Source organism: Trematosphaeria pertusa (assembly GCF_010094035.1).
Source record: "Trematosphaeria pertusa strain CBS 122368 unplaced genomic scaffold BU26scaffold_16, whole genome shotgun sequence".
NCBI classification, from domain to species: Eukaryota; Fungi; Ascomycota; class Dothideomycetes; order Pleosporales; family Trematosphaeriaceae; genus Trematosphaeria; species Trematosphaeria pertusa.
This window is the reverse complement of record NW_022987227.1, coordinates 652,020-669,268: the sequence shown is the minus strand read 5'-3', so window position 1 is coordinate 669,268 and position 17,249 is coordinate 652,020. Positions and strand designations below refer to the sequence as shown.

The 17,249-nt window shown below is 52.6% G+C and overlaps 4 protein-coding genes across 4 annotated transcripts; 1 reads left to right on the top strand and 3 right to left on the bottom strand.

Annotated features, from left to right (window-relative positions):
• Positions 1-1,212: 1,212 nt before the first annotated feature.
• Positions 1,213-3,740, top strand: BU26DRAFT_509596 (glycoside hydrolase family 81 protein; the record flags this gene model as incomplete). The annotated part of the gene is made up of 4 exons (XM_033827156.1): positions 1,213-1,644; positions 1,695-3,102; positions 3,188-3,310; positions 3,388-3,740. 4 exons carry the CDS (start codon positions 1,213-1,215, stop codon positions 3,738-3,740), a joined length of 2,316 nt encoding a protein of 771 aa, XP_033678828.1.
• Positions 3,741-4,371: 631 nt separating this feature from the next.
• BU26DRAFT_534084 (calcium/proton exchanger) lies at positions 4,372-5,877 on the bottom strand (the record flags this gene model as incomplete). The annotated part of the gene is made up of 4 exons (XM_033831197.1): positions 4,372-4,468; positions 4,598-5,337; positions 5,388-5,471; positions 5,533-5,877. The coding sequence occupies 4 exons, from the start codon at positions 5,875-5,877 to the stop codon at positions 4,372-4,374; spliced, it is 1,266 nt and encodes a 421-aa protein (XP_033678827.1).
• A 951-nt stretch (positions 5,878-6,828) lies between these two features.
• Positions 6,829-9,057, bottom strand: BU26DRAFT_109722 (uncharacterized protein). Its single transcript, XM_033819380.1, has 3 exons — positions 8,353-9,057; positions 7,859-8,294; positions 6,829-7,811 (listed from the first exon to the last, which is right to left on the bottom strand). Exons 1-3 carry the CDS (start codon positions 8,897-8,899, stop codon positions 7,049-7,051), a joined length of 1,746 nt encoding a protein of 581 aa, XP_033678826.1. The 5' UTR covers positions 8,900-9,057; the 3' UTR covers positions 6,829-7,048.
• A 706-nt stretch (positions 9,058-9,763) lies between these two features.
• BU26DRAFT_109757 (Piwi-domain-containing protein) lies at positions 9,764-13,234 on the bottom strand. The gene is made up of 3 exons (XM_033819382.1): positions 12,823-13,234; positions 10,192-12,766; positions 9,764-10,136 (listed from the first exon to the last, which is right to left on the bottom strand). The coding sequence occupies exons 1-3, from the start codon at positions 13,032-13,034 to the stop codon at positions 9,936-9,938; spliced, it is 2,988 nt and encodes a 995-aa protein (XP_033678825.1). The 5' UTR covers positions 13,035-13,234; the 3' UTR covers positions 9,764-9,935.
• Between the last annotated feature and the right edge of the window lie 4,015 nt (positions 13,235-17,249).

The following is a 17,249-nucleotide window of genomic DNA, read 5'->3' as shown; positions in this document are numbered from 1 at the left end:
CACCATTGAAGCGACTGTTGACGGCCCTTTCTCAAACCAACTACCAGATCCGCGACCTATATTCTCCTCCACTCTCTAGTAATATGCCGAAACAGGTCCATAGCCTATATCTGGAAGCCTCATGTGGGGAAGTACGAGTGACCGGGGACTCTACCACTGGGGCCGCTCTGTTTCTGAATCTTTAGGTCCGATGAGCATCAAGTCTAACCTCCCTACAGAGGGTGCGCCTGGGGATGGTCACGTATATATCGAGCCATGGCCCCGCTGGCTGCACGAAGATAGAGCCGTTTATTCTAGTCCGAAGGTGCTTAGACTCCAGTCTGCGTCCGAATCCTTCTCTTCGGTCTTTGCGAATTTTTGTGTGCTTTGACGTCTCCCTGGCTATACTCCTTTGTTTCTTCGTTCGCAGAACTACAGCTTCAACGCTATAGAGCAGGATAATACTCTTTCTCTTCGATCTTGGTTGGTTTTCCGTCATTTGTCGTCGCAATGGGTTGGAGCAGTGCGGATGGACAATGTGGAAGTTTATTCATCGGACGATGTCGGGCAGGAGACCGCTGTCGTCACGAAGACGACGGCTGTGTCCGACAGCTTTGTGGAGTTCGACTTCGGTAACGAGACACGAGGCGATGCCAATTGCGAGGCCTAAGTTCTCGACGGAATACAAGACACCTACTTCAAGTGGCTGAGGAGCACTGGTGCGGCTGAAGCATTGAGCATGGATGCATCTTCGACGCAGTCTTGGGTGAGTGCGAGATTACTTCGCTTGAGGCACTTCATATCAATCTCAGTATATGGGAAGTCCCTACGGTCGCGACTGCTAGATCACTCCATTGTAAAGGTGCCTTCCTAGTATACACCTTCCGCCGCCAAGTCTATCCGGACAAAAGCTCACCCAGGCTCCGATGCTTCCCAAACTCCTCGGCTTTGCCTTTGCGCAATTGCGCAAGCGCACAACATGGCAGTCAATGCTGACACATCGCTCCTTCCTAGTGCTCCCATTTGCCTCCAAATTCTACGACACTCTCAATTCTCTCGACAGAGTTATTATGGACATCCACCCCTACCTCATTTATCCCTATACCAACGAGCATATTCTTCAACTCGGTTGCGACAACCACACGTCCCGAATACTACCCGCCGCTCCCTTATACAACCTACATATTCGCCAACTCTTCGCCATCGCCACCGCCTAGTTCATCCATCACGTCTATGGGCAAACCCCATTCCACCCTCCAGCCTCCTTCTTCGAAGAACTCATCAAGATTAGCGCTATACCAGACTCTGAACAACACCTTCGCGTCGATCCAATCGCCGCCGTCGACTACTGCTACCAACCCGATTCCCGCCGATAACATATTCGTTCCCATTCAACAGGATAACATCCTTCCGCAGATCCCCATCGGAAATCACCATCCCGTCCCGCGGAAAGGAATCGAAGATAATGATACTCGAACACTACACACGAACAAGTTCTATGCCAACGCCTTCCTAGGCGAGCAGAACCAACCGGTCTGGACGCACCCATATTCGATATGGTGGGGAAAGGGAGGTAAAGAGCTCGGGTACTTTCCGACCTGGGGCATGAATGTAGCATTTGTTCACGCGGCAGACGTAGTGTTCGGAGAGGGTGATCCCGCCAGAGTATTTCACAAGATTGCATAATGGAGGAATAGGGACTGACATTGTGGCAGACGTACATCAACCCCAAGAAGCAATCGATCATCCTCTCTGCCCAGGAATTTGATCAAGACACCATTCTCACCACAGACACGATTCTTCCTTTCTCGGTCAATATCAATCTGAAGCGCGGCAGGGCGGTGGATTCGCCGAGGATGACGTTCCCTGCCGTTCAAGGAATGAGCTTCGTAACCGCCCGCTACAGAAACGCTACGCCGATGATCCACACTGCTCCCAACGGCTTCACTGAAGTTAGCTTTCCGATTACGATTGGAAAATCAATGAAATACCGCGTCAAGGATACCGATGGCAGAAATTGGGTTATATACGTCAACCCTATACCGAACTTGAGCCATGATGTCTGGAGATTTACCAAGGTTAGCAACAACACACTGATAGGACGCAGCGGCTTCAGGGGCACCATCCAAGTAGCGAAGAACCCACTCGGTTCAGAAGGAGAGTCTCTCTACGACAAGGCCTTTGGGACCTACGTCACCGAAGCCCAGCTCGTCGCCACCGTCAACGAGACCCGGGGAAGCTACTCGCTCAACTACAAGAAGAGCGGGGGCGCGCCTCTCCTGATGTTCGCCCTTCCCCATCACATCCAATCGCTCGACCCAGAGCTCAAGAACCACGTCACGAGACTGAAGCTGCGCACCACGACCAAGGGAATAGCCACGGCAGTCTGGGGCGACAGACTCACTTTCATCGAGCCCAACCTCCCCACCAGCATGGGCTTCGCGCCCTGGACACCCACGCTCGGCGCCTCGAAGATCCGCTACCCGCCCGATACCCTCGCCTTCCTCACCGCGGTCGCCGAGCGCGATCTCCGCCGCGCAATGACGGACGACATACCGCAAGACTCGCTGTACGCCGCGGGCAAATCGCTCGCCAAGTTCGCAACCATCGTCTGGGTGCTCAAGGAGCTGCTCAACAACCCCGTGCTCGCGCACACGGGGCTCGGAAAACTGCAGGCCGAAATGGCGCGATACATCGCGAACCGCCAGAGACACGCCCTCTACTACGACGACGCCTGGAAAGGCCTCGTCTCCTGCGCAGGCTTCCCCGCCGACCCCGCCGCCGACGGCGCCAATACGTACTACACCGACCACCACATCCACTACGCCTACTTCGTCTACGTGGCCGCCGTCATCGGCTACCTGGACGCGGACTGGCTGGCGCAGGGCGACAACAGGGCGTGGACGAATATGCTGGTCAAGGACTTCGCGGAGAGCGCGTACGCGGGCAGAGACTATCCGTTCAGCAGGTGCTTTGACTGGTGGCATGGACATAGTTGGGCGACGGGGCTGTTTGAGAGCGCGGACGGGAAGGATGCGGAGAGGTCGGGCGAGGATGGGTGGGCGAGCTTTGCGGTGAAGATGTGGGGGCGGGTGAGTGGGGATGGGGATATGGAGAAGCGAGGTGCGTACATATCCCACATTTGAAGTATGCAACGGACTGCATATACTGATGAGGTGGTGGTGGCACACAGGCAACCTCATGCTAGCCATCCAAGCCCGCGCCTGCAACGCGTACTTCTACCTCCTGCCCACCAATACAAACCACCCCCCGCGCTTCATCAGCAACTCCGTAACAGGCAGACTTTTCGAAAACAAAGTCGACTACGCTAGTAAGTCCCTCATCCCTTCCTCCCCCTCCACCCTCGCTATATCTATCTCTCTAACCCCCCCCCTCCCCCCCTCGCAGCCCCCCTCACCACCGTCCCCACCTCGCCCCTCCCCATCCACATCCACGCCGCACACATGCACCCCATCTCGCCCGCAACCGCCTACCTACGCCCGCGCGCCTTCGTGCGCGCAGAATGGGACCGGCACTTCTCCTCCTCCAACTCGGCGCTTGTCGACGCCTCTCTTCCCGACGACAGCGGCGGATGGCGCGGGATCCTGTACGCGAATCTCGCGCTCGCCGACGCGAAGGCCAGCTACAGCTTTTTCAGAAACGGGGTTGCGGGGGTGTGGGACGAGCGGTGGGTTGATGGCGGGGGCGCGTCGCGGACGTGGTATTTGGCTTGGGCGGGGGCGTTTGTTGGAGGGCGGTGAGGGGAGATAGGGAAGTGGGAGGGAAGAGAAGGGGAACGGAGGGGTTGGATAGATAATAGGTGGTTGATTGATTGATGAACCTCCTACATACATATACGTATCACTCACTATAAATAAAAAGACCACCCGAATATCAATCAATGACAATCCTCAAAGTCTCCACAGGGTCTACATTTACAATTTCCAAGCTAGCTACCTAGCTACCTACATGTCCCAAACCTATGAAGCCCCAAACCCAGTCCCCTGACTTCCCTTTTGATCCCCATATCGGCCGTAACGCCAGGACGAAAAGCCGCCCGTCCGTCCGTATTGACGGACCAACAGTACTCGTACAGAAGAGACACCTGCCATATACCTAGACAGATCGACAAAAAGAAAAAGGAAGACAACACAAGAAAATAAAAGTATTCTGGTTCGTCCGGACACAGGAAGAGGTGTACAAACCGTGGCTTCCGCTGCCAACGATTTGGAGGGTGTACAGTACCGGACGCAGAACAGGTATCCAAACTATGTACAAAGGAGAAAACAGGAGGGGTATGGTATGCCCGTGGAGGCGCCGCACCGCGGATATCTTGGAAAGTTGGTTGGGTTGACCCTTCAAGGGGAGAGAAAATGAGGTGCTGCTAGGCGCTCAATGAGCCCTGAAGAAATTCCTGATGAAATTGCCCGTGAGATTTCCGCTTGCGTTGTCCGGGTACACGTAGAAAGCGAGGGCAATAATAGCATATCTATTTCAGCCGTTAGCGATCCGTCCAATTTTTTATTTTAGTTTTTTTTAAAGAGGAGCTGAAGGAGTGCGCTGCACAGTGGCTGCAGCGCGCATCTGCACGTCGGAAGGAGAGATGAGTAAGACTTACGTTCCAAGACACATGGCGCCCTCCAAATAATTGCTCTTTCCGTCCTGGATTAGATAATTCACGATCAAAACGCTGAGGAAGAAGACCATAGTCTCGAAGCCCTGGAACTGCAGCGTCATTGGCTGGTGCATAATCCAGCCGAGAATGACGAGGAAGGGGGTGACGAAGAGTGCGATCTGCATGGAGCTGCCGATTGCGACGTTGATGGCCAGGTCCATTTTGCCCTTGTATGCGACCACCACGGCGGTGACGTGCTCGGCGGCGTTTCCGACAATGGGGATCAGGATCAGACCGATGAAGGTGCGGCTTATGTGTGCGGATTCGACGATGGCGTCGATGGAATCGACGAGGTATTCGGCGCAGACAGCGACCATGACGGTGACTACGACGAGCACGACGCCTCCTGCGATGGGGGTGAGGGTCTGGCCCTCTTCCTGTTCTTCATCCTCGCCGTTCTGGTTTTCGACGTCGGCAAAGAGGGCATGGTGGGATTTGAGTTGGAAGTAGAGGTAGAGAATGTAGAGGAGTAGCAGAATAATGGAGGTCCCGCGCGACAGAAGTTCGACGCTCTTGTCCGTCTCGACCTCCTTGTTGTCCTGTATAGCGGCGTATAGGGTTGCCGGTATGATGAGCGATGCGGAGGAGACGGCCATCAGGGAAGACATGGTCGATGCGACGGTCGAGTTGAACTCACGCTCCTGTGCGCGCAGGCCGCCAGCAAGGAAGCAGCATCCGAGGACCTGTTCCGACGTTAGCGCATAGCCATGGCCGGTAATGCAGTTCGACTCACGAGAAGCATGTTGGACAGAATGCTACCGAGCATACTGGCCTGGACAATGCGAATCTGGCCTTCCTTGAGCGCGACTATAGAGACCTGTAGCAATTGGTTAGAGCACTGTTGTGGCGCGGACTGCGTCCATTTGCGCAGTACTCACGATGAGTTCCACGGCATTTCCAAACGTCGCATTCATCAGTCCACCGAGTGTCTGCCCCAGCTTCGCAGCCAGCTCCTCGGTCGCGAAGCTCAAGAGTCCAGCGAGCGGCATGATGGCGATGAAGTTGAGAACGAAGACGGCGGTCGGACTCCATCCCAGGGCGCCGGCGATGATGCCGATGGGCACGAAGACGAGCAGGACGTTGACATAGTTGCTGGACAGCGTCTTCCACGTTACGTTGGCGACGTGCTTTGGGAAGGATTTCCACCGCGGCTCGTCGACGTGCGGGCGGCCTAACAACGGGGTGGACTCGCTATTGAGCGAGCCATTGGCGGGCGCGGGCATGGCAGCGTTTTCGGATCGCGAGTAGCTGCTGTTATGACGGCCGGCACGATGGAATTCGCGTCTTATGTGTTCTGTGTGGACGAGGCGCCAAGCGCATGCAATTAGCCAAGATAATGATGCCGAGCAGGCGACGAAAGGAGTGCGGTAGTGGTTGTGGCTGCGCCGGGCAGTGTGGAATGGTGATGGTGTTGAGGCGGCAGGCGTATGCGACCAAGACCACTGACAAAGACGGGAGGGCCAAGAGACGGGCGCGGTGGGAGTCAACCAGGCTGTTACTCACTCATTGCTGTCGTCGAGAGGGAATTCTGCCAGAGCGCGGGACGGTGGCTCAAGATATCCCGGGGCGTCGCTATGGGACAGCGGTCGGCAGCGGTCGGCGATCTGGTCGGGGCGCGCCGCAATGGGTTAGGCAGTGTCAAGAGACGCCTGGAACAGCGAATGAGTAATAACGGCTATCGAATGTTCTCTGCGATAGAGCACGAGTTGAGGGAGCGGGGAAGAGGGCGCAGCAACAGACGCTGCTCCGGAGGATACAGTGCGAGTCTCGCCATGACGGCGTCGTCCCAACCCCAGGCTTGGCGGCGGGCCAATCAGGAATATGCGCGCGCCCATGCACAGCCCGGATGCCAAGCGCGACAACGCAGTGCTGCATCCCCCGCCGAGCGCCGTCTCACGGCGGGCAGCTCGCATTCAAGCTCGCAGAGACTTCTTGGGAGGGCAAGAATTTTCTAGATTGCAAACCTTGTCGCCCCCCGAGGCTTAATCGCACTTCCAGCTTCGTGTAGTCGACGCGGCTGGAGAGGCGGCATCGAGGCAGAGCTGACGTCAAAGAGGCTGGCGCCGTGTTGCGGACGACGACGCCGTCATCATATACGATGCGCGAAGATCGCACGAAGCTGGAGGACAGCTGGGAGGACAGCCGGCTGGCAAGCCTCAGGCACAAACGCCAAGGGGTGTGTATTACAGTTATCCCATAACACCGCCCAGTGCTGTCCGCCAAAAGAAAACCCGCAGACGCAGTGAGCCTGACAGAACTCCGGCGCCGTCCAGTCAAGCCAAAACTCCTCGCCGTGACCGCGTCCGCATTCGTCTCTTTGTCTATCCAAAACCGCAATGCTCCATAATATTCACAGCGTCGTCGTCGTACGCACAACCCAACCACGCCTCGTCTTCAATACTCCGCCGCCTGGTCGCCGTCGTCTCTGCCCGTCGAGATGCTGACGCGTTTCTTCGGCTCGCCCCAGAGCTGCTGCAGCACTTTGTGCTTCTGCGTCTCGCGGAGCCCCTTGAGGAATCCGTATGTCCCTGACAGATCTGACAGCTGCTGCTCGAGTCCGAACGAGTTTGACTGCGCGCGCCGGATGAGCGGGGAAATCAGGTTCTTGCGCGCCTTGTCGAGCTGGTCCTTGACCGAGTGGATGATCTGGATGTGGCTCTTGAGCTCAGACTTGTTCGTCAGAGTGCTTGCCCGCACGTCCTTGAGCAGCTTCAGATTCTTCTCGTATTTCTTGATCTTCATCTTGTTGTTGATGGTATTCCGCCACATCGACGCCAGGAACTCGTCCTTCTTGGTAGCGAGGCTGTCTTCCTCCTTGGCCACCGACCGGTGAAGGTTGTGGAACTGCCGGTCCACGCTCTCGAAAAGCTGGAACAGGACGTCGGCCCGCCCTAGTTCGTTCGCAATGTTCTCCTCAAGCGTAGATAGAAGGTAATCGAATGTTCGCTGCAGAGTAGCCTTAGACCGTTGCTGCGTAGTGTGTCCCACCACGTCGTTGACCACGCGGCCGATAGCCGTCGGCTCGCCGTTACGCTCGAGCACGCCAATCCTGCTAAGGCCTCCGTGGATGTTGCCAATCACCGTGTCAATCATGCCGACCTTGGGTCCTTTGATGCTCTGAAGCTCCCGCTTGGCCCACTCCATGGTGATGAGGATGCTGTCCATGGTTAGTAAAATCAAGACGCGCAGGCAAGCAGTACATACGAATCCATATCACCGTCTACATTCGTGAAGAAGCTCGTCATCTTCTCTGACAGTACCTTGAGGCTGTCGCCCAAGTCGTCCAGCTGATCTATGATGACCGTCGACGCTGACATATTGGTCGCGCGCACGCTCTCGCCCAGGTCCTGCACCGCTATCGACGCCTCCGCAAGCTCGCGCGATCGCGGTATTACGTTTTCCGACGCGTACATGAGTGGCTCGAACTGCTTTGCCATATTGGCGACATTGGCCACGTCCGGTATCAGACTCGCCGTCCATGGCTGCAGCAGAATCCAGGAGATGATGATGGCAAAGATGGTGCAAACAAGGTTTGCTTTTGAGCGCGTGAATACGTGTACCCCGCTTGCGAATGACGAGATGGTGTCTTCTATTGGCGCAGTGCGGAACAACGTCTCCCCGCGAATAGCGAATCGTACAACTAAGGACGTTAGCATACCAGGCTGACACCGTATATAAGGGACAGCGCGGGCACGTACATCCATCCAGGTGGCCAGCCTGCTCCTCGTGCTGCGACAGGGCCATCTCTTCTTCCGGCCTCTGTTGTGCACCCGCGCCGGCCTGTGGCTCTGCAGACGGGCTCTGCATTCTCGATCCGATGTTGTCTGGTGTGAACTGCCTCTGGTCCTGCTCCGACATGGGCTCTGGGCTTGTTCGCGGCGTCTGCTTGCGAGGCGACTCGGGGAGCGGTATGCGCGAGGGGGTAATTTCACGGTCGCTCCGGTAGTCGAACGGACTGGCGCCTGGGGACTTGGACGGGCTCGATCGCATCGCGCTTTCACTCAGCAGCGACTTTCGGTACCAGTGGCTGTTCGACCTCTGCCAGGCTGGAGGCGCCCACGGTCCGTCTGATTCCGTCTCCGACTCTTCTTGTTCCTGCGGTGCGCTCCACCGCGACGAGTGCATGTTCGAGCGCGCGCTGTAGGCCGAGTGTGTGCTGCGCTCCGGATCGAAGGCCTCGAGTGACGCGCTCAAGGAGGGTATGTCGTGGTCGTAGATGCTTCCGCGGTCCATTGTGTCCATCATGGCAGTGGAGGGCTGGTTCGCAGCGACAGTGGAGGGGTTATCGTGTAGGTGCAGAGGGGGGGCTGGTTCGCTGGTCCGAGCTAGAGTTGTACCACAGGGGGTGCGTTGAGGCTTCGCCGGCACATGGAGCAACCTTGTGATGCGCGAGCCCTATAAGACATCGGTGCCTGACAAGACAGGAGAGTCGCTGTCTCGCTGTCTCTGGTGAAGAAGCGTCGGCGGAGAGAAACCGGCTCCGTGCTCGCGCTGCTCGATTGGGTGTCGCATCGTCGCGGGGTTAACAGCTGGCTAGGCCAGGGGTGAGGGGTGAAACGCGGATGGGTGGCTGGGAGCGCGAGCGCGATGGCCACGGAAGGCTGGCGGATCCCTGCTGCTGCCTGAGGCCAAGCGTCGACCACGCTAATATAGTCTACGGGAAGTGCATTCACGCGACCTGCCCGCTCCGATTGGCCAGACACTCAATGACGCAGAGCGGACGGCCCTTCGCGCTGAGGATCCCCAACAAGAACAGTATAATTTTCCAAAAGCAGCTACCTACATATCTAGGTGCATTAACGAGAGACATGAAGAGCCCTAGAGCTAGAAAGAATTTCAAACCATCGTGCAAGTGTGCAACATGGGCTGGTGGGCAATATCCATTGGTCCACCACCGGACGAGGACGAGAGACAAAAGAGCGGCAATGCCCCGTTAGGTAGGGCAAACTGGGGTCGTAGTCTTGGGTGGATGTAGAGAACGGGGAAAAGGCAGGCATGGACGCATAATCCACATCACGCCTCTCCTGCCCGGCAGTGGGAAGCAAGACAACACGTGAATCAATCTGTCTGTTTCCAGTGGGTGCAACAGGACTTTCCTTCTGTCTGAAGCAAAGCTACCTGCCGCCCACACTGCCAGCATGAGTGCAACCTCCGAAAAGGGCACCACAACATTTGCAACTCGTGAGTTGCTGAATGGCTCAGTGAGGAGTTCAAAAAAGTCATGTCGGCCGGTATAGATGTCGTTGCGAACGGTAAGAGGAAGTCCCTTGCATCGAGCCTCTTAGAGGTAATACATGGTATCGATGAGGGTCGCGTGCACATCCTTGTGCCAATCGTTGGCCGCAAAGGTAGCGTCGCCACCCTTGAGGACTCCGTGGAGGTATGAGCGCCCGCGCTCGCAAAGAAGGTCGGCGTAATATGCGGGAGGACAGATGCTTACAGCACGGGTTGCGCGTGCAAACATATAGCACAGGTTGTGCGTCTGCCAATCATTAGCATTTGCCTAAATGAAAGCCTCCCAGCAAAGGGACACTTACAAGATTCTGAAGCTGATCTGCACCTAGCTTGTTTTCATCCTTGAGGACAACATAATGCGCCGGCTTGGAGGTGCCCTGCAAACCTTGGTGGGCGAGGAGGAAGAAGTCGAATAACTTCTCGCCAGTGACGCCTCTATCGACCACGGTTCCCGGCTTGGGGTTGCCGGTCTTCCCGTCCGTGTCTTTTTGCTGCGTGGGATAGAACCGCGTGTGGTGGCGCTTCCCGACCACGAGGATGGACAATTTGGGGTGCTTGGCTTCCGCTCCATACAGTTTCTTGAAAGCAGCCACGAAGTGAGGATACTCTTGCTCCATCACAATGCGGTACTGACCCTCTGAGACACCGTCACGATAGACAATCACCTTGCTGGGCAATCGTCCTTGGTTGCGCTTCTGCCAAAGCTTGAGACGCTCCACGATCATCTCCTCCAAATCACCCACCATCTCTTGTCGGCCCCTTTGCGTCCTCATGCTTGCTGGATATTGCGCAAAATTTTGATCTACTGACGCAACGATACCCGCGATGCTTGGGGAAGACTCCGAGCTACCGGGTGAAGGATGCGTCACATCGATGCCGAAGACGATGGTATTAGCATCGAGGGGAGAGAGACTGCTGATATTGACCGTATGGTTTATGCCGCCGAGCTTCTGGTTGAACTTCATGGCTACGTTCGCGAAATACTGCATCTGGCCCTTCTCCTTGGTGAACTTGGATGCGATGCTGCAGATGTTCATGACACCTAATTGCACATCGCATACTGTCTTGATGCAGTCGTACAACGCGGCGTTGTCATTTGGAAGAAGAACAAACAACATGTTTGGCTTTGCTTTGAAGCCGGTTCGCAGCGCCTGTGCGATCTGCTTCTTGACTTTGTCGAGGTCCTTGGTTTGAGGTCCAATGTCGGCGGGATGGACGCTGATGATGAGCGGAGTCTGTACAGGGCCGGGAGTCATCCCATAAGTGTCGAGGGTTCTCCTGAATAGCTCCAACTGCGCCTTGATCGCCGGTACACCGCCCTCGATAGTCTCATAACGCCCAGAGTTAATGACTAAGCAATTCCACGAAGCAAGGGGTCGTGCAATGCGAAAGGGTTTGTTCCCGAGCTTTCTAACATCGAGATTCCACGACCCGTTCGCCGGCGTCGCAGTCATTGTTCCCCTGTACTGCAACAGCGGAGGGTGCAGGATGCGGCCTTGGACGGTCAACAGCTTGGGATTGATATTGATCCCGAACTGGGCAAGGTGGGCGTTCAGGCCTGGGCTAATCTTCGTAACTTGCAGTCCGTCTTTGGCAATAGAGTCAGCATTCTGGAAGGGTCGGCGTGCGGCGAACTCGATCATCCTCCGCGTCTGGTCGCCAAATAAAATACGTCTCGCCATTTGCCCGTCCAGCACAGTGCAGAGTTCCGCGGGAATCCACTTTGGATTGTTCGCTTGACCATAGTTGACCAGTGGTGCCTGTGGGGACTGGAGTTTCAGTTGATGAACTCGAGCAAAGAACTGCTCAACGGTGATGTCTTCTTCCTTGCCGCTGGGATCTGTCCACTTGAACTTGGTGTTCTGGGCGTTCCTGCCAAAGGGCGACAGATCGCCAATGGAGTGCACCTTGCGCTTGAAGACCGGACGTTTATTCACCATCCTGACCTTGCCGTTACCGTCTGTCTCGCGAATGTACTTGGTCTCAACACGCAGTTTCTTGACGAAATTGGCCATAGCCCGGTATTGCTGTGGATTCTGCGGCGGCCCGTTGTTGAACTCTCGCATCAGGTCCAGCAGAGAACCAGCCTTGTAGAAAGCCCCCGTAGCAACATTAACGTTGACGAGGATCCTGTTGATGCTGGTTCGGACACTGGTGAAATAACCGCGAATTGCTTGGAAGCCACCCCCCAGGTCAGCGACTTGTAGTTGCGGGTGCGCGCCGAATGGGTAAAACTTGTTTCCTCCGGCGGTCACAATGTTCGGGTCCCTGCTGGGGCCATGCGCTAGGATGATATTCAACGCTTGAATAGTCTCCAACTTGAGGGGATACTCGAAGTTGGATTGCTTCAGGTCACTCATGAGGTCCTTGAGGGATACAGTACCAAGCTCCTCGACAAGCGCCCTGAAAGTGTTTTTCCTTCGGGCTTGAGATCTCTGCGCTGAATCCTCAGGAGTGGCAGGCGGCAGTGGCTCGCCATCCTCGGGAAACCACTCAAGATCGTACACAGGACGTTGAGCACCGAGGGCAATCTTCTTCGTAGAAACGAGCACCTGGGCCCAATCGCTCGCAATCGGTACGCCGGCAAATGGAGCCTGTTGCAAGAGCAGTTGGATGAGGCGTTTCTTCTTCGGCTTGGGTATCTCCTCTTTTGACTGGAAAGCGACACTGTATCGGTAGAGCATTGTATCGGTCTTGATTGCCTTGAGATCAAAATAGTTGGTCCAGAGGACGACACCGTTGCCGGCTGTCCCATACCCAGGCCTACGCGGAAACTTGTCGGCAAGAGAAGTTGCGGCGAGTGCTGTCGACAGATCCTTGACCGAGGCGTCCTCGAGCCGAGTTACTTCAGATTCTGGTTGGGGAAAGACGCCATCGCTGGAAGGAAAGCTTGTCAGCCATAGCCCGGGAGGAGGAGCACCATGTGAACGTACCCATATATCCTCCCCGAATCAAACCCTCCACCACCACGGCCACCACGGCTGCCACCACCGCCTCCTCTGCCCCCACGGTCTCCACCACGAAACCCTCCTCCACCACGGTCGGGCGGGCCGCTGTATCCCCCACCTCTTCCTCCTCGGAAACCGCCATCTCCTCGACCGCGCCCCCGGAAGTCTCCACGACCGCCACGCCCGCGATCAGCCATCTATCGTCCGATCGTCCAATCGTACGAGCCGAGGCCAGAGGGTATCTGTGGGGCGATTCTAGAGTTGAAACGGTAAGCTAAAGATCATGGTCAGCATATATTCCGACCAGAGATATACATGAAGTGAAAAGGAATGAGAGTCCAGGCAACGACCAAAGCGGGAATATGGGTGGCATGTCGAAGTCAGAAGTCGGATGAGGGTGTAAACGAAGCCAGCTTTCTTCAACACAGCACCAAAAGCTTGGATGATAAGGACAATGACTCGACTCGGATCAGGGCGAAAAGGGACTTGCTTGCTTACCAGCGAATGTCAATGTCGTCCAAGCTATCGATTCCAATTGAAACCAAACGATAGTGGGCCGTGTAGAATAGTGATAGTTGGAATATCCAGTTGGTGATGGATGGTAGCGATAGCGACAAGATGGATGAGAGAAGAGGTGCGAAAGGGCGGCGGGGAAGGCTGGCTTTCGTGCCTGAGGCGCGTCGGCACTAAGGCGCGGAATCGGGCAGTCACGTTTCGACAGGGGTGCGTGTTTTGGCGGTGTGCGGCGGTGACTACCAGAGCGAAGCAACAGCGACGGGAACTCACCACCGCTCTGCTCAGGTGCGGTTCAAAGATTTCTGGACTGGAGCGACTTCAGATGGGAGTATAAGGGAAGAATTGAAGAGACGGACCAGCGTGGTTTATACGCCCCTTCTCCGCACTTCAGGGTCGTCTTCATTGTCGGTCGGCCCTCACGCTCGGGCTCCAGACTCACATATCGGTGGAACCGTTTCTAGCGGGCTGCATCGGTGTGTGGACCCACCTGCGAAAAGCAAACAAATCCCCTCGGCGGCCTGGCGCCACAACGTAAGACGTCGGCTCTCTTGCTGAACCACCTCCCATGCCTCAATCAATTTCTGCCTGGTGTGTAACCCTCTTTGGCCTGGTGATTGGATGAGGCTCGGATGAGGGACGCGTTTTGCGTCTTGTCTGCGCCGCGGACACCATTTTCGCCTCCTGCTGCATCCAATGGAACCATACTTGTCGACGGGACGCATACCGATCGCCGTGGGTTGCGGCCCGAGGAAGCTCACCGCTGAGGTCTGACGTCTGTACGGGCCACTGACCTGTGCCGGGTATAGAGCCACCGGGTTGGAAGAGGAGAACGCGCAAGAGCTCGTACATTAGTCCAACTCCTTTCTGTCAGATGTCTGACCAAATCACTGTGCCGCTGTCAAGCTCAGCCTCGAATCAGTCCAAGCGCTGAAGTCTTGAGCACGCCACCAGCCGAAATACCGCGTTATTCACGTCCCCAAGTCTCGGTCCGAAGACAAGGATACTGGCAGCGTCTCGATCATATCGGTAAGACGAGCTCCGGTGCCCCTTTGGCGCGGCGTTCTTGGAAGAGGATGCTGTGGAAATAGTGAACTTCAAACGCTCATATCGACGGCGCGTTTCAAACAGCATAACACGACTTCGGAACAGCTTCGGGGCACATGATGGGTGCAGGCGGCGTATGCCTCTCCTTATCTGACATTCCTACCTGCTACCATACTTAACGATCCGTCTGCAGTCAATTTACTGACCTATGGCCCCTAAGAGCTGGTACTTGCAGAGTGGACATGACTGACGAGTGATGTCCGTTCCTAATGTATATATACGTGACACAGGATCATTGTACCGAGCATCATGCGCTAACCCTGTTTGGGTAATCTGTGAGATATCATCTTGAGCAATGGTTCGGCTAAGCGGCACAAAGCCATGCATAGTCTCAAAATGTAGCCGCTTAGCCAGGTCTAGTTCCAAGTGTTCCTAATCCCCGTCAAGCTCTTCTATAATTTAACTTCGCAATAACGTCTCTATTATCTTACATCTATCTTAACTAATTAGTATTAATGTCTCTATTCGCACAATAGACGCAGTATATAATAAGAGGTAAGAACACACGTATTTTAATAAAATAGTGTAGAGAAAAAGAGAGAGCTTAGCAGAGGTTACTTAGTTAGGTAAGAAAAATAAGAAAGAAGATTACTATATTAGAACTAGAGAGCTTAGCTCTCTCTATATAGTAATCTTAGAGTATAGAATAAGTTATTCTTATATAGTACGTAGCTTAGGCTCTATAATATACCTTCTAGGTGTACTACAAAGTAGCGTGCCTGCTAAGTAAGCAGGCTAAGCTTAAGGTAAAGGCAGATTATAGGTAAGCTTGTAGTAACTATAGATTTAGCAAGCTTAGCGTTTACGTAACGCTTACGTAACCTCTCTGTTTACTACTTATAGAGGTAAATAAGCTCTCTCTAAGCTTACTTTTTCTCTCTACTAACAAACTCTCTATAGCTTGCGTACGTATTATTTCTAAGAGCGTCTAGTTTTTATACTTAACCTAAGTCTCTATTACAAGCTCTAAAGAATTGTATACTAACTATGTGTAGCTAAATAAGCAGAAGCGCGCTACCTACGCCCGCGCTACTACTGCGCACGCTGCTAGTGGTAGCTAGCGCCTATAAACTCCCCCGCCCTTAGCCTCTCGCGCTGCCCCCCTCTACGCCCGCGCGCCCCTCTTTAGCCGCGCGCCTGCTTCTGCTACGCCTGCTTTCGCCCCCGCTGCTTCTACTCCTGCTACTTCTACTCCCGCCGCGAACAGCACTTCTTAGTAGAGTGTCTCTAGCGCTCTCTAAGCGCACTCTTACTAGAGGTGTGTAAGGTTAGCGCTCGTAGAGCGCTCTAATAGAGAGTACTATAACTTTTCTACTAGTAGCGCCTAGTATTAGCGTTACTCTTTAGAGTATAGTTACGCCTAGCTATACGTTAAGTATTATATACCTTATTATTATGCGCGTAGTAATTATTTATAGCTCTACTATTACCTACCTCTACGTCTACTAGCTTATAAAGGCTATTTAAGCTAGTAATAACTAGATAAGTATTCTTTTCTAGCTCTTTCTAATATTATAAGCTTCTTTAAGCTAATTACTCTATATTTTTTTATATAGAAAAGAATTATACTAACGTTATTTTTTAGAAGATAGTCTATCTTAGAATAGTACTGCGGGCGCTTATAAGAGCGCCTTCTAGTGCTAGCTTAAATAAGCTAAGAAGTAGAGAGAAGAAGAAAAATAAGAAGAAGAAGTAGAAGTAGAAGTAGAAGCTATAAGGTAGTAGTACTTCTCTACTAGATCTTCTAGCCTATTACTAGTAGGCTAAGAAGATTCTAAAGAAGCTTATTAACCTTCTAATAGTTTAGATAGTATACTCTCTAGTAGAGTTAAGAGAGAGTAAAGATTCTCTATAACGTTATTTCTCTAGGGGAGGAGAGACTATAATATCTCTCTAGTTAATTATACTATACTTCTACTATTATTTCTCTACTCTTTATATTTACGTATTATAAAAGTTTAGCTACTTTTTAAAGTGCTAGAACTACTAAGCTAGTAAGTACTTTATAAGTCTATCTACTAGTATATTACTTATCTTAAGGTAAAGTACTTTAAATATACCTTTTATATACTCTTAATAGAGCTATATATTCTATATATCTATATAGTATAGCTAAGTTATTATTTACTTATTCTCTTCTACTATAAGCTAGATTATCTACTAATTATTATAGAAGATCTACTATACTACGCCTAAATTTAGAGTTAGCTTATAGAAAAAATGCTTAAGAGTAACTAACTTCTTTATAACGTATTCTAGAGTAAGTAGCTCTACCTCTATTATAGAGGTAGTTACTATTTACTAGCGTATAGCTTTCTATATTACTAGGTCTCTAAAGAGCTTAATAATATAGCTATAGAATAATTATCTTATTTCTAAATTATCTATAAATAACGCGTTACTATATATAAGAAGCTATACGCTATTAAAACTCTTATATTAGATTTCTATATACTAGGTTCTATATAAGTATATAATTATCTAGTTTACTACTATAAAGTATTTCTTACTTAGATTTATAAGAAAGTATAATAACTAGAAGGCTATAAACGTAACGTTAAGGCGTAGTATAATTACTATATATAATATTAACCTAATTTACTCTTAGTAAGCCTTAATTTATAGCTTTATTACTTCTTCTATATTCTTTATAAGCTTATAGCTTAGCAATAGTATTATTAGAAAGCTTCTAGTATCTATAAGCTTAAATTTCTTTATAATCTTATTAATATACGTGTTATAAACTAGCTTAATTATCTAAGTCTCTCTATTTCTAATTACTTATACGCCTA

Coding starts and splice junctions, on each gene's coding strand:
- BU26DRAFT_109722 (XM_033819380.1), bottom strand. CDS start 8,899: ATGATGGACACAATGGACCGCGGAAGCATCTACGACCACGACATACCC. Junction 8,295..8,352: donor GGCTGGCCACCTGGATGGAT/GTACGTGCCCGC, acceptor TAACGTCCTTAG/TTGTACGATTCGCTATTCGC. Junction 7,812..7,858: donor GTAGACGGTGATATGGATTC/GTATGTACTGCT, acceptor AACCATGGACAG/CATCCTCATCACCATGGAGT.
- BU26DRAFT_109757 (XM_033819382.1), bottom strand. CDS start 13,034: ATGGCTGATCGCGGGCGTGGCGGTCGTGGAGACTTCCGGGGGCGCGGT. Junction 12,767..12,822: donor GATTCGGGGAGGATATATGG/GTACGTTCACAT, acceptor CTTTCCTTCCAG/CGATGGCGTCTTTCCCCAAC. Junction 10,137..10,191: donor CAGATCAGCTTCAGAATCTT/GTAAGTGTCCCT, acceptor AATGATTGGCAG/ACGCACAACCTGTGCTATAT.